The 16,741-nt window shown below is 40.2% G+C and overlaps 1 protein-coding gene across 3 annotated transcripts in view; it reads left to right on the forward strand.

Annotated features, from left to right (window-relative positions):
- Nucleotides 1-1,125: 1,125 nt before the first annotated feature.
- Nucleotides 1,126-16,741, forward strand: part of prkd1 (protein kinase D1) — a 77,024-nt gene continuing 61,408 nt past the window's right edge. The window contains exons 1-2 of one of the 3 annotated variants that reach the window (XM_082516534.1): nucleotides 2,215-2,324; nucleotides 3,272-3,365. In XM_082516534.1, the coding sequence (XP_082372660.1) occupies nucleotides 2,263-2,324; nucleotides 3,272-3,365 (156 nt within the window). In that variant the 5' untranslated portion in view covers nucleotides 2,215-2,262. Of the gene's footprint in view, nucleotides 2,325-3,271; nucleotides 3,366-5,166; nucleotides 5,220-16,741 lie in introns of those variants that run through there. The other 2 variants (XM_082516535.1, XM_082516533.1) reach the window with 2 other exon arrangements.

Genomic DNA, 16,741 nt, shown 5'->3' on the forward strand with positions numbered 1-16,741 from the left:
GTAAAGTGCAGATATCTGAAAATATTATTTCAGTACAGTACTAAAGTATTTCTACTTCCTTAATTCCCACCTCTGTATTCCAGCATGTGCATATTTAGTAGACCAGCTACTACTCACCACCTGATCCTGTTGTAATTTACCTCGAACTGTAATGTTTGTTTAACCCCGAACAAGTGATTTTGATGCCTAAGTAAGACTCACACACTACTCTACAACTCCGACCTCTCTGTAACTCCACAGTAGGACATTTACAATATTATTCATAGTCTAACAAGCATAGACACTAGTGTGGTTCTGTCCCCAGTCTGTTCTCAGATCTATAGTTTATTCAACTACTGGAAGTCCTACTTTCTATAGTTCATAAAATAAAAACAGGGGGAAAAGGTGACTAAAATGATCAAATTCATTTTTCACCTCATTTTCTTAGGTTCTGTTAACATTTTTCAAATTCCTATTAAATACCATGTTTTTATGTTAATATTTTAGGTTTTTAAGCAGGAGGGTATCTCGCATTTTTATTAAATAGAGAAGTAAGAGTCTGTCATACTTCAATAAAAAAAAATATTATTTAGTCAGTCCATCCATCCATTATCCCATTCTCTTCCACTTATCCTTTTTTTTTTTTGGGGGGGGGGGGGGGGGGGGGGTTGTCTTAAGGCGAGAGAAGGGTACACCCTGGACAGGTCGCCAGTCCGTCACAGGGCTTTTAGTCATTTAAATTCAGTCTTATTTATATAGCATGAAATCACACTAACCATCACACTTTATATTGTAAGGTAAAGACCCCACGATAATACAAAGAAAATGAATGCATCCTTACTTTGTTCTTCACCAAGTCTATTTTTTAATTGTATTCTATTTATTCCCTTCTGTCTGCGGAGACTGCAATCCATTAGATTTAGGTGGACAAAATTAAATTGTTTCCAGTGGCAATAATCTCTGTCTTGATTAAAGAAAATCACAGACAAAATTATGTTACATGAAAACAGATTAACTTTATTACAAATTCCATTTCTGGTACAGTCTATGCTTTTCTGCACTGCAAACCAAAAAAGAGGCTGCATACAAGAAGAAAGCAAAATTACCTTTAAAAAAAGATTAAACATCCTACATAATTAATCTAATCGTAAAAAGCCATCTCAACATTACTGGGAATTAATGGGTCTATGGCAAAATGGCAAGCCCAGACAGTAACCTGACTGCCCGACACTTACCCGAATCAAACCAGTGAGGAGAGTTTCAACCTGTGTTTTGCCTCCTCTGCACTTTACTAAAGTCACCCTAACCCCCCACCCCCCACCCCATACATCCATATTAGGGTAACAAATGCCTTGTCAGCAAAAGACAAACTCAAGAGGTAATATTTCACTAGTTTTAGATTAGTATATCCAAAAATCAATTTCTCAACCATAACTGCATATATTGTTAAGAAATTAGTAGTTGAATACAGTAATAATTACTGGGACAGTAGATGAAGAGAGGATAGACGGAGTAGAGACAGAATTTGGGATTTTGAAAATCTGCAAATATCTGGATTTACATAAGTGAACAGAACGCACAGTCTCATCAGCTTCTGAATTCTAAACCTCTCCATTCATCCATCATTCATCCACCATCCCTCAGTCCAGGACATTTCCCTCTCTCCTCTCCTTTCCTTTACTCCCCTCCTCCTCCTCTCCAGCCACTGTTGACGTCCATGGCTCTGTCACCCGCATCACCGGTTTCCACGCTGCTCTCTGGTCCAGTCATGTAGTCATTATGGCTCTTCTAATTGCCTCTGTGTTCACACCCGCGCTGTTTGTCTTCTCGCGGCTCCCTTTCTTTTTTCAGTTAGTTTTATTTTAGTTAATCAGTCGTCTTTTTTGTCGGAAACTCTTTTTATCCTCTTGCACTTTTCTGACGCTTTGGGGAGTTCCGTGCGTCCGAGCCTCTCGCACCTCTCCACGGTGTAAATCCCTGCTCTGGCTGCTCCACCTGGACGTGTCGCTAATTTCCCTATTCATTCACCCGTGCGGTCGTTTCACGTCGTCGTGACTCCTAATTGTTTCTTGGCAGAGTTAGAAACCGGTGGTGAAAAGGCTCATATGAGTGCGCCTCCGCTGATCCGTGCGCCCAGCCCTCTCCCGTTCTCAGGGGGCACAAACAACACCAACACCGGCGCCGGGGGAGGGGGTGGTGGTGGTGTAGGAGGAGGAGGAGGAGGTGGTGGTGTGATCTCCTTCCACATCCAGATCGGTCTGAGCCGGGAGCCCGTGCTGCTGGATGCCGCGGAGTTCAGCCTCAGTCAGGTCCGGGAGGTGGCGTGCTCCATCGTGGACCAAAAGGTAACTAAAGAGTTTAAACCAAGTTCTAAAATCAAGTTCTAAAATCCTCTAAGTCCTGACAGAGTAATCATAATGTAAAGAAGTTACATTGGTGACATAAATCTTTCACGGGTTTAAAATTCATTAAATATAGACCATAAACACAGATAATTTCATTTCACGCTTTTCGTCTCTCTGATCTACTTTAAACTTGCCAAGTGTTTTGTTGAGGACCAAAGGAAGTGCAATAAGGAGTTTGGATTTTTCAGTGGGTTTCGTGACCTCACAGATGATGTCACAGTCCTCTCTGACCCAGTATATATTTTAGGTTTTTTTTTTTAAAAAGGGAAGTGGACACTGCACTACAGTATTTAAAACGAATATGATCTACAGATCATAATTTTTTTCTTGAATTTTTAAACACTTTCTGGTTTGGTTTTCTTCCTTCAATAAAACAAACAAACAAAAACATTTGAAGGTTAATGTTGTAGGTTATTGTTTGTTTTAGTTTATTTTTTAATTGGGGGTGTCAGACATATATTAATCAAATTGACCCGCAACTGGGTACAAACCAGCCACTGGATTACTTTGCAAATTAGGAAGTCATCAATAATGAGTAGTCAGCCATCAATAGTGGGAAGACATCCATTTCTTAAATAAAATGCATTGCTATTCTTGGCACAGTGGTGCCAGCTTTCAGAACTACAGGTCAGACTCCAAAGAGAGATTTATCTCACATGTGTCAGATTTAAAAGGATTATTGAACAAGTTGTTGGATAGTTCTGGGAACTGGAGAGTAGTTCAGAAAGGGATACTGGTTATCAGAAAACTAGTGGATAATCTGTACAAGAGGAAAGAGAGTGTTATTTCTGGCCAATCTTAATATCGGAAGAATCTTGTGAAGCAATGGAATTGCCTTACTTGTGGATTATCCGGACATGAATCATGGAGGAGGTTATACGTTACAGGCAAGTATCCAGCAAGAAGAGACAAGTGGTGGTGGAGAGTGGGAAGGCAGGTCAGTGGGGTTGGAGGCTTGAGTGGAACTCACTGGGAATACAGGTAAGTCAGAAATCACATCCACAGAGTGAGACTGTGGGTGGTGTAACAATCTGTTGTCCTTCCTGGATGATAAGGAAATTCAGAACAGGTGTAGAAGGCAGAGAGAGTCATGCCCAAGGGTAGACCAAGGGAAACATTTACTCATCAATCCTGTATCAAGAAAAAGGATTAAAAAGTGAGTGAGATGAGCAGGGAAGGGCATTAATAAGAATTTACCAATTCCGATTCCGTTACGGATATCACTTATTGATTTAATTCTTTTACTGATTCTCATTAGGTTCTCTTTGGCTTTTAGACTCACCACCATCGCTAAGCAGCATCTCAAAGGCATTACAGTCATGCAGATTAATTGCGTGCTGTGTAGTCAAATGTTTGTGCATGTTGGAGGTATTTCTCATCTTTGTTGTGATCAGTGTTGGGCTCATCATTCAACAAAGTAATGTGTTACACATTACACAGACAGAGCATTCACATTCCCAACGCGTAACATACCGACGATTTGTCGCGGTCCAAGGCGTGTCATAGTAACGCGAAAGCTACCCCTCCGTGTCCTTATTAAACGCTCCAGATTCCTAATTGAAGTGAATAGAAAGCTGCTTCGTGGCTTTCTATTTGCTTCCTTTTTATTCTCTTGCCAGCTTTCTATTGCAACCCTAACCATAATCTTAAATTTATAGATTTATTCCAACCTGCTCTCATGCCTCAGAACGCGCAACATGCTGATGATTTGTCACATAGTGTCTGCATGTTACGTGTTGGGATGAAAACGTGTTGACACAGAACAGTTTTCTTAAAAAGTAATTCAAAATATTAATTAATTCCAGGAGAAAGTTTTTACACTACTGGTTACATTGAAATGAACTAAAACACATTGTCTCATAATTACAATTAAACACAGTCTACAGTACCACATATCAGCACAAATCTCTATCCTAACAAGGACACACATACATGATTTTTCTCTTAGTATTTAGGTATGAAAACAAAACCAACAGAACAAAGCAAACATGAAAACCAGCACAAAGATACTTTAAAACAATCGCCATGGTGATTCTATATTAGAAACAAGAACAGGTAGAAATGGAGGCAGCAGTCTGACTGCTCATCACTTCTTGTTCTTTCTTTTTTTCCTGTAGAAGTTCAGGGTCTGGCTGCTGAGTTGGCTTTCACTCAGCTTCAACATAGCTCTTGGCTAGTTTAACAATACAGTAGCACGTTGTTTATGCTTGCAAAGAGCCAAAGTTATGTTAGCAGCATAATGCAATTGTTTCCGTCCTGGATGTTAAAATAAAAGTAATGTTCATATGCAGGTGTTTCACCTCACTGTTTTTGCACTTTTTGTAAAATAACTTTTTGAAACTGAGAACTCAGTTTTACCCTTTGAGAATACCTTCAAAACTTATAGATGATGGTGCAACTGTGAAGGGCTTGAGAGAGTCAGAAAAAAATACTATGTCATCATAAAAAAACTTACTCTGTACCAGTTATTCAGCAGCATAGACCAGAACCTTAAATCTGAGCCACAACCCTTACCTAATGAGACTGAATCAAGCAAATACCAAAAGACTGAATATTGAAAAGGCAATCTCTAAATGATGAAATGGGGATTTTAATTTGAGAATAGAAGCTGGAATTCTTGAACTGAGGATCAATGAGAAGAAATCATCCAAGAGGTGACACACAGCTGGAAGCTTAACTTTATTCAACACAATCCATCAGAGAGTTTCAAAGACTAGGTTGAAAATGACGTCTTTTACACCTGAACATTAAAATAACAGCAAAGTAACATTTTGAATTCCAGAAGGATGCCACTGAGCCCAAGGAGCAAAACTGGCTGAGTGGAAGAGATCAAAGGTGAGTGTATGCAGTTTGGGTTCTCCATCACTTGAAGGTGAAAGTCGACGGCATTTAGAAAAGGCATAACTGCGTCACATCCATGTTGCTGGTAGATGGCCAAGGATCCGAGCTTCACGGAATTTTATGCTTTTCCTGTGGAAGGGGAGGTGATGCAGCAGACTTCCTGGTTCTATTTTGCTTGCACGTAATTGTTTTAGAAGGAGCAGAAACAGCAGGAATGGGGGTTTGTTGAGGAGGTGGACTGACTTGCAGTCCAGACTGAGTCATGTCTAATGCAACAGCAAGCTCTCATATTTTCTCATGCACTATGATCGGGCAAGAAGATGCAGAGAAGAGTACTTCTGATGGGACACAATACAGGAGCTCCCTCTACTAGAATTTCACACAGATGAGGATTCAAATGGCTCTGGCTGATCTTGATCAGGAATAGGTTCGAGGATGTCACTAAGAGGGGGACACATGATTAAAAATGTGATAGCATGACAAAAGAAACATCATAAACACCACTGCATGTATGAAAGGCAGAATGACAGAAGTGGTTTGTGATTTAAACCACACAGAAGTGAGTCTGATTGGCTCAGTTGAGGAAGAAGATGATTGGACTGGAACAACGATGCCAGTGTTGAGTTTGACAGTGTGGGAGAGCGGTAGTGATGTAAAGAAGCTGAACACCTAGGGAAGTGGGCAGATGATTGCAGAGCTTAATACTGAACTAACACATAGGCTTAGAATAGTAGAAAGGGGAATACTGTTGCTATGTCACTTTCCACACCTTTACAAATCAGTTTTTATACACTATACAGGTTTGTTTCCAGTACAGCAACTTTACCTCAGGAATGCTGACTAGTTGTGACAAAGCTTATATTAAGCTTTGTTATATACGTCAACAATAATAAGGATGGTGGTTTCCATTCGATTCTTTCACCAGCAGATGAAACAAAATTTGGCACAAAAGAATTTAGTATATCACCGAGGGTAATTTGTTTAAGTTAATTGCTGTTAAAAAAGATTTATTGTTGACAAACAGTTTCATGAATTGTTTGTTTTAAAATAACTGTATTGACAATGTATCAGATGCTCAAATAAGGCATTCGAATGTATCCATCCTCGCAAACATGGCTGCATTTTTAGACTTTTGATACAGTGTTTTTTATTTGTTACATGCAGCAGGAGATTTGAGGTGCAGCAGCAAGCCTTTGCTGCTGAACAGACTAACACATGAACACACAACATTTCTCTGATGGCATGCAGTGTGTTTAGCAGTTTTTCGCTCTATGTGTAAAGCCTACAGTATGTGAGTCTGGAAAGGAGTGTTAGTCAGTTGGTGACTCACTCTGAGGCTTGTTTCTCATTGGAAACATGATTAATTCTGCCTTTGTTCACTCGCTCTGCAGGGGTTTTTCTGTTTTTCTGGCTTTTGCTTTATGAACTGAATTGAACTGCAAAGCTGTTACCGAGCACTCATAATTAAACCACGCTGACACACACACAGACAGTGTCGATGTCCTTATGAATGTGATAGATGTCCTATTTCTCACATAGGCAAGCAGAGAGAAATCTCAGAGGAGTTTATGAATGCAGGCGTGTTTTTATTCTCTTATTTCCACAAATAACAATAATGTTGTTGCAAATTACTTTTTCTCTTTCTCCAACACCTAATCAAACCAACGTCCACTCCAAAAGCTACAATGTAAAACATCAAGCCCTTCAGTATCAATATAATTGCAATTAATGTCTATTATTTTATCTTAATTTTAATTTTATAAATGGGACTGGGTTATATATACCAGTGGCCCCTTAGCTGTTGTGCGTGTAGTGCATTCCAAAGTGTCGTGTATTGTAATCACATCACATTTTTTCAGTAATGCAGCACGAAGTTAAGTAATTACATTACAGTTAATTGTAACTGTTGACAAAAAAATTGTAACTGTTGACAGAAAGTTACAAAGTTTTTTCTTCCTGTGCACTGGGTTGTATGAGCTGAGCTACAGTTTTTGGGGAGTAGAGATACAGACAGTACTTTTATTTTTATTGCACAAAAGAACAAGAATGCAATGGTAAAGTGCAAACTGCCTCTAGGACAAAAACAATTGCATTGTGTTCCTAACACAATTCTTTGCAAACATCTGCGCAGATAGCATGCTAACAAAAAGCTAGTGAAAAACCTACAGGGATGTTATAGCTAAATGTATGCTGGCCCCAGCAGCCAGGAACTAAGGCAAATTCGAGTAATAAACACAGTGATGAGCAGTCAGGCTTGCAGCATTGTAGCCTCCATTTCTACCAGTAGAATCACTGTGGGATGATTTTTAACTGTGCATTTTGTTGTCAGTTTTGTGTTCATAGATAACAAAAACTAAAAGAAAGATCATAAATATGTCCTCGTTATTAATTATGTGACAATGGGTTGCAGGTCATTTTATGGAGTACTGTGGAAGTAATGTAACAGTAATAGACTTACTTTCACCAGTGAGACCCCAACACTCTGATCATTAGTAATAAACGTCCATAATATGAGAGTAATATGCCATGCACAATGACATTCTGTTGTGATAAAAATATGACTTGTGATAGAGGAACCAGTTGAATTTTGTGTTTTATTTCTATAGTGCATTTCATCATTTCAGCAGCAGAGTCACTTTATCAATTCAGTATTTACCAGGAATAATGTTAAAGTGGGAATACAATAATGGTCTTTTTATGTCTTAGGTTGATGTTAGAGTAAATAATATTTGTGGTGACTCAGGTCAAACGATTGCTTTTCTCTATTTTTAAGCTTGTTGAATGCGTGTTTTTAAGCACTCAGTTTATTTCAACTGACTAACAAAATGTTTAAGATGCTTAAGATGTGTAAGAAAAGTTAGGTTGCATTTTGCCATAGTTTTGGAGTGTAGTAGATGTTACCTTCCAGGTGTCTTAGAATGTACTTATGCCTTACAATTACATTACATTATATGTTCTGGCTATGTTAAATAGTAAAAATTCCGTAATAATTGACAGTGAAGATCTGATTTGTCTGCAAGCGCTTATTCAGATGAGTTCAGAAAGGGAAAGAGAATGTTGCTAGAACTAGGATCGGGTTAGAAGACCCAAATGCCATGTTGCAATACTATACAGCTATGGTAGCCAACGTTTCAAATGCAGATTTGACAGGTTTGTGAGTGTACACTTTATCCAAAACCTAGTGACGGTTTACCCATCTCTGCCAGTGGGTGGCTGTAACTCAGGAGGTAGAGCAGGTCACCTACTGATCGGAAGGTTAGTGGTTTGATCCCTGGCTCCTCCAGTCTGCATGTGTATGAATGTAGTTAGGAAGCACTCAGTTTAGAGAGATTGGGTGAATGTGGCATGTTGTATAGAGCACGTTGAGTAATCCAAGAGAGCAGAAAAGCGCTATAAAAGAATCAGTCCATTCACTGTCTGAACAGTGTTTTGTCATGTTACTTTTGCACTGTTATGTTCCGGTACATTGTTATTACATGGCTTGATTAAGGTACACATTAGGCTGACATCTGGGCCAGCACAGGGCCAGCAGTGTGTCTGCAACTGGCCCGTGGCTGCACACAACTTACACATGGCCCACATACCGCAAAGAATGACGGCCCTTTGGTGGCCCAAATCAGGGTCTGCCAGAGGTAGTCCACACATGGGCCGGCACAGGACCACCAGTGTGTCTGCAACTGGCCTTGTGCTGGCCCATGTGTAGGCCACCTCTGGTAAACCAGATCTGGGCCACCAAAGGGCCCTCATTATTTGCGGTATGTGGGCCATGTGTAAGCATATTGTGTGGGCCAGGTCTGGGCCATGCCAATTTTGCTATGTGGGATTTTATAATAATAATAATAATAATAATAATAATACATTTTATTTGAGGACGCCTTTCAGAAACCCAAGGTCACCTTACAAAAAACACAATTAATAAAAGGAACAATAGTCATAAAATACATAAAATAAGTTAAAATTACAAAACAGAGCGTGACAACAGATAAAATCAGCATTAAAGCGAATAAGCCAGTTTAAACAGATGTGTTTTGAGCTGTGTCTTAAATACGGAGAGGGAGTCAATATTTCTTAGTGCAGGAGGAAGAGAGTTCCAGAGCCGAGGAGCAGAGCGACTGAAAGCTCTGTTCCCCATAGTGATAAGGTGTGAGGACGGAACAGTAAGATGAATAGCAGATGATGATCTGAGAGTGCGGGAAACAGTGGTGATATGGAGCAGGTCACACAAATATGAAGGAGCAGATTTATGGATACACTTGTATGCAAGAAGTAAGATTTTAAAATTTATCCTGGCTTCTATGGGCAACCAGTGAAGCTGCTGAAGAACTGGGGTAATATGAGCACTTAACGGAGTGCAAGTTATGACCCGAGCTGCAGAATTTTGAAGAAGTTGGAGTTTATGAAGGGACCTTTTTAGGGAGACCAAATAGGAGGGAATTACAGTAATCAATACGGGATGTAATAAGACTATGGACAAGGATGGCAGACAATGTGCTTACACATGGCCCACATACCACAAAGAATGAGGGCCCTTTGGGGGCCCAGATCTGGTTTGCGAAAGGTGGCCCACACAAGGCCAGTTGCAGACACACTGCTGGCCCTGTGCTGGCCCAGAGCAGTTTCAGCTCTGGCCCTAAATGTCAGCCTAATGTGTACCTTAATTAAGCCATGTAATAACAACGTGCGTAATAGTGCAAAAGTAACACGACGAAACTCTGTTCAGACAGTGAATGGACTGATTCTTATATAGCATTTTTCGAGTCTCCCAGATTACTCAAAGTGCTCTATACAACATGCCACATTCACCCAACCACACACTTTCTCTTAACTGAGTGCCTCCTAACTACATTCACACTCACGACATGCAGACTGGAGAAGCCAGGGATCAAACCACTAACCTTCTGATCAGTAGGTGACCTGCTCTACCTCCTGAGTTACAGCCACCCACTGGCAAAGATGAGTAAACCGTCACTAGGTTTTGGATAAAGTGTACACTCACAAACCTGTCAAATCTGCATTTGAAACGTAGGCTACCATAGCAGTATAGTATTGCAACATGGCATTTGGGTCTTCTAACTAAAATAGGAACATAAATAGTGCATCATTGCCAGACCTGGCCCACATCTGGGCATACACCCTGCCATGACACTAGTCAGTCAGAGGTGACAGCTTGATGCCGGATCCCAGCCAGAGCTGTTTTCTATGGGCCTGGGCCACATAAACCAAACCATAATCGGGCCAGATATGGCATGCCATCGCATAAACAGTGGCGTCATTGCCAGACCTGGCCCACATCTGGCTGACATACACTCTGCCATGACACCAGTCAGTCAGAAGTGCCAGCTTGATGCCAGAGGCCTGTTTTCTATGAGACTGGGCCACATAACCCAAACCACAATCGAGCCAGATGTGGCATGCCATCACATAGACAGTGCCATCTATGCCAGGCCTGGCCCATATCTGGATGACATACGTCTTATCATGCCAGAAGTCAGCCAGCAGTGCCAACTTGATACCAGATTCGGGCCAGACCTACTTGCTATGTGGGAAGTTGTTATATTAGCATCAGCATAGCACCACAGTCTGCACAGTTTAAAAGTGATGTTGGTATGAACGTTTTTTTCAGTCTTGTTCAAAAACATACCATGCACTGTGGTCAATGGTAATGTAATGAACAGCTCTATGAACATTATGATATAGCATGCCAGAAAAGACTTTGGGTTTCACCAAGGATTGGTTTTCTTACCATATACCACAGACACACACACATGCACACACACACACACAATGGACGCACACACACGCGCCTCTGCCACTCTGTAACAATAATAATGAAGCCGAGTGTGCTGTGTTTCTGTCGGTAGTGGTTTCTCCTTGTTGCCTGGCAACTGATGATGATTGCAGCTGTGAAGTGTCCTTCTGAGGGCCATTATGAGACACACACACTTTGAATGAGACAGAAGATGAACAGATGTATGTGTGTTTTCTGTCCATGTCATTGTCCTCGCTCTTGCTCTCTTTCATCTCCTTACTTTTTATTTATCCATTCATGCCTCTTTATTCTTCCGTCTTCTCTTCATCTCATTTTGTCTTCCATTATTTTAAAAAATTTATTATTTTTTCACATTTGTAACCGATCATTCTTGTGTTTTGTAAAATTTAATTTTCACTATCAAGTAGAAATTTTTTAAAAAGCTGTTGGACAAAGTTTAACCTGATAATGTGCATATGCACACTGCCATGGGTCTGGTCTGATGCCCTTTTATAAAAAATAAATATTTTGTTTTTTGTTTTGTTTTGTTTTTTAAATGAAAATCATGCAGTGGTGCATAATCTGATTAACATATATTATTCATATTATTTATAGGCACGTAAGCAACCAAATTACACGTTAGACTATTTAGATGTCTCATACTTATTTGCTATTAAGTTTTAACTTTAAATTGTTTACAAAATTTACAAATAGTAATGCATTTAGACTGAGACTTTAAATCATTTTTGATAGCAGTCTTGTTGTGTTGTTAAGGAGCTAATTGTAGATTTTACTCACCTTTGCAGGAACATTAATTTTTATAAATACCACACATGTAGTTTTCTGCATTGGGTTGACTTTGAAGTCGAGTTCCACATATGGATTCAAGTTCCTACAAGTAAAACAAGTGCATGCACATTTGAAGATTATTTCATGTTCTGTTTTTATAGTGACAGCCTACTCTTGTCCTCATTATGTTATAAGGATGGATTGCTGTGTTTATGTTCAAATGTAACAGCATCCATGGGCTCTTTTAACACCCCCGTGTTCCTTAGCAGCACCATCACAAATAAAATAACTAAATAATATCAGTGATGGCTCAGTGACAGCAGGTCCTTAGAATTAGCTAACCTAACAGGATTCAGTTGATATTAATGTCACTGATCATTCTTGTGCTTTTTTCTTGTGCTGAGATAAAAATAGATACGTATTTCTATATTTAATTAAGTACATGCTGGACTAAAGGGTTTGCCCCTTTCTGGTACGGCTTTTTAAGCCCATCTGCCTAATCATAAAATCTTTACAGCACAGAGGCACGGTGGTTAGCACTGTTGCCTCACAGCAAGTAAGTTCTGAGTTTGACTTCACCGTGTGACTGGGATCTTTCTCTGTGGAGTGTGCATGTTCTTCCCATACTCTGACGTCCTCCCAAGTGGGGATAGGTAATTGTTGATTCTACATTGTCCATAGGTGTGATTGTGAGTGTGAATGGTTGTCTGTGTTATCCCTGGGTCACACTGGCTACCTGTTTATGATATACCCTGCCTCTTGTCTTATGGGCTTATGTCAATAACCCTGATGAGGATAACCTGAAGAGAATGGATGGGTTAACTGACCTCAGTTAAAATATATAACTGTTATTTTTAAGTAGACATTATATATTGATATATTGATTAGACAAGATGGACACAGTTTCCATTAAAAAAAAGATCTATCCATGAGTCCATGGATCGGATCCATGAGTTATTGTTTTTTAACCACTTATCCAATTTAGTCATGAGGGTCCTGGGCCCTTTTTCTGCTGTCATAGGGGAAAAGGTGGGGTACATCCTGGATAGGTAACCAGCTTATTATGGGGCATAGCTGAACCTAACTTACTAAAGTACTACATTCAGTATTTGTGACAAATTTTGGCCTATTGATTGATAAAACTTTTTGGTTTGGTTTTATTTTTGCTTTTTTGTTTAAACAGTTGAACCTACAACGGCTGTGAAAAACATGTCAGTTGCTGAAAAAGAACAGGTAGCACACTGCAGTGTTTGTTCCTCAAACACATCCAGCCTTTGTTTATAAAGTTATGAATGCAGTTGGGTTATTCAGGGTTACTGCTGCCAATGTGGACCAAGCTATGGGGTTGTATAGGGACTGAATGGATTGTAACAACAACCAAGACATCTGATTGTCCTGAAGTATCTCTCACAGGATCCCCTGAGAGATGCAGTCATATGTCCGCAAAACACATGCGGATTGGTTGGGCAAACGCCCACAAACACTCGAGAGGACACTGAGCTGGATCAGCATTTGACAGCCAGGATAAAAGTTGTATTGCTCTTCCTGAGTTCAAGGTTCAGCTAAGAGATGGACTCTCCTTTCCAGTACTATGACATACACCTTGAGGCTGAGTAGTGTGGTTTGGCAGAGCACACCCTCCAGTCCCTCTTCTTAAAAATGGGAACTATGACCTCAGTCTGCCAATACAGAGGCACTGCCCCAGATCTCCATGTGATATCACAAAGGGGTATCAACCAGGAAAACCCTAAAACATCCAGGACCTTTATGAACTCTTTAGAGTGAGCCTTATCCACCCAAGGGGTTCTGCTACCAAGGAGCAGTGTTGGTCAAGTTACTTGAAAAAAGTAATCAGTAACTAATTACCGATTACTCCCCCAAAAAGTAATCCCGTTACTTTACTGATTACTTATTTTAAAAAGTAATTAATTACTTAGTTACTTAGTTACTTTTTAAAAACACGATTTACAACCTGAATAGGTGATAAAGCGATAGATCTTTCAGCCCAATTCTACTTTTTCTACATAATCCATCATACAAAATGTAATCAAATGGAAAAGTCCCTTTTTAAAACTTGTTTTATTAGTTTTAACTCGATATATATGATCCACTGTTGATCTGCACACAGCTGTTGTCACGAACGTCGCACTCGCTTACGTCACTGTCATGAGACATTCTTGCAAAAAAATCATGGTTTTAGTAACGCAGTAACGCAGCGTTTCTACGGGAAAGTAACGGTAATCTAATTACTGTTTTTGCAATAGTAATCCCTTACTTTACTCGTTACCTGAAAAAGGTAATCAGATTACAGTAACGCATTACAAGTAACGCGTTACTGCCCATCTCTGCCAAGGAGTTAACGATTTCAGTGACCTCACCTCCAGTGATGGGCAAATCACCCACCTCATCTCCAGACTCCGCCTCTGCTACAGAAGAACTGAGGAGATCCTCAAAGTATCCCTTTGACCTTCCTGAGTTGAAGTTAACAGCACCCTGCACACATTATATACTGTGTGATTAGAGAACTGTATTCCCCTTCGGAATAACCTGATAATTTCCCTGAATTGCTTGGAGACCAGGGGAACACGCTGCTGTGGTGGTTAGCACTGTTGCCTCACACAAAGAAGGCCCTAGTTTTGAATCTATCATCTTGCTGGGCTTTTCTGTTTCCTCTTGGTACTCTGATTTCATCATATGGGCGTAGGTTAATTGGTGATTCTAAATACCCCATAGGTGTGAATGTGAGTGAAAATGGTTGTCTGTCTCTCTGCGTTAGCCCTGTGACAGACTAGCGACCTGTCCAGGGTGTACCCTGCCTTTCACCCTATGGCATCTGCGATAGGCTCCAGCCCCCACCAACTCTGAATTTGATAAGTAAAAGAGAATGGATGGATGGAAGCTTCAAGATTGACCGAAAGTCTTGTTCCATGGCCTCACTGAACCCCTACTATTGTGATTCGGCTACTGTAAGAGCTGCACACTGCTTGGTTGAATATCTTTTTGTTGAGTACCACACCAAAGACTCATTTAGCTTGACGGCTACCTTCACTTCTGTTGTCTGCCTACTGGTTTGACAATTACTACACGGGCGCCAGCAAGAATGTCAAGAATTTTCACTGATGGAAAATTCAGACTAGAACAAAGTCCAGCCCCTCCTCTAGGAGACTGGTTCTAAAACCCATGCTGTGTGTTGAGGTAAATCCAACTCTTAACCTCACACACTACCTAAGACTCCTTCCTTCTCTGCTGGGGATCGTATTGCCAAAGTTTGACCCTCAATGGCTGCAACCAAACACTGCACCCAACCCTTATGATTCCTCCTGCAGGTGGTGAGCCCATATCATGTAAAACCAAAATATTGAATCAGTTTTTCATTCATAAATATATATTTTTTCTGCTAAGTTTAATTCACTGTCAAATTAGCATTTTTCAGTATATACAAACATTAACTTCTACTTCAGAATCTGATAGTGAGGAGTACTTTAACTCCAATACATCAGTAGTCCTAAAAATTGGAACAATGATTCAGGGCATGGTCTGGAGTAAAGAGATTAGAAAAATGAGAATACATGCCTTAAAAATTTGGGGAAATAAAATAAGCTCATGGCGAAAATTATAGAGGAAGTGACATCAGGACCTTTATCACATGTTCTTAATTTAAGAAATTTTATTTTGCTTTAGAGATATTTGTTGGACAACAAGATGTTAAGAGAACAGTCAGTCAGGCTCCAGCATCCACGATGCTGTAGTTCAACATATTCAGCACAGGAAGTCTTGAACTGAGCTGAATTGGATAAAGAGAGCTGGAGGAGATGGAAAGGAATCGGCCCTGAATTCCTGTTGCCATGACAACAACGGCGACACCGCTGCTATGGTGACACCACACACACATAATGATGCAAGCGTGCTGATCGAAAGGAAGGTTCAGGGCAGTATGATAAAGCGTCTCCACTTTTTTGTTCTATTATGTTCTTGCTCTTATGTACCTCATTTTCAACTTCTTTCCTCTCTGTTTCCTCTCCTCACCCTTCTCTCTCCTACTGCTGTCCTTGAAATTCATCATTTAGGGTGACAGAAACTGCTAATTCTTGCATGTCAGCTTCAAGGAGTGATGCTAATGTGGGCAAAATATCTTGTTGATGGCAGAAGTCAAACAATAATGACTAGAATGTTAACAGTAATTCAGGTACAAGGGACACTAAAGATGGACTGCTGTAGAAGAAGAACACACTCGGCCAAGAAGAAGATACTGAGGGCAGTGGCTCATCAAAACTGGATAATTTGGTGTAAATGATATGAATGCAGGGAATCCTCCCCACCTTTATTCATTCTGACCGCTGCTGCTGCTGTAATGGTGCGCCGATATTGTTTTGACACACTCTGAGTCACTCTATAGACTGAGGCTCATGTTAACAGCAGCGCCTGAGCGCATGACCATGTCCATATCAGAGTGTTTTTCTGGGAATGACAGTAACTTCTCTGTACTCCCATAGCCTCCACCATAGGTGGAAATTTCAGAGTAAAATCAGGGGGACACAACATTCCAGTATTTTTAGAGCTTATTTAGAAAAAATAAAAACTAACATTACTTACCAAGGTAGTAGTGCCGCTGTGTGACTTTATTTTCACTCCCAAAACTTAAATATGGATAAGGAGTTCATACCATTGCCAAATCCTTACTCACTGCTACTCAAAATCTAGTGCACAAAAAACACACAAATATACAGTGTCTGTCCTTCTCTGATATTTGCTCACACAGACAAGTTTCTGATCATGAAGGAGCCAGAAAGAAAAGGCAGAAAAATAGCTGTAGCTGCAGTGACACACTAACTGTAGGTTACTCCAATAAAACTTCCACGTCGTACATCAAATATTCAGTTTTCTGACTACCAGACAGATCCAAGAGTAGAAGAAAATGAATACTACAAGGTGTATGGCACTCGTGGGTAATTCTTATACATATGCTGAATTCATAATT

Source organism: Aulonocara stuartgranti, assembly GCF_965226115.1.
Source record: "Aulonocara stuartgranti genome assembly, chromosome: 19".
NCBI classification, from domain to species: Eukaryota; Metazoa; Chordata; class Actinopteri; order Cichliformes; family Cichlidae; genus Aulonocara; species Aulonocara stuartgranti.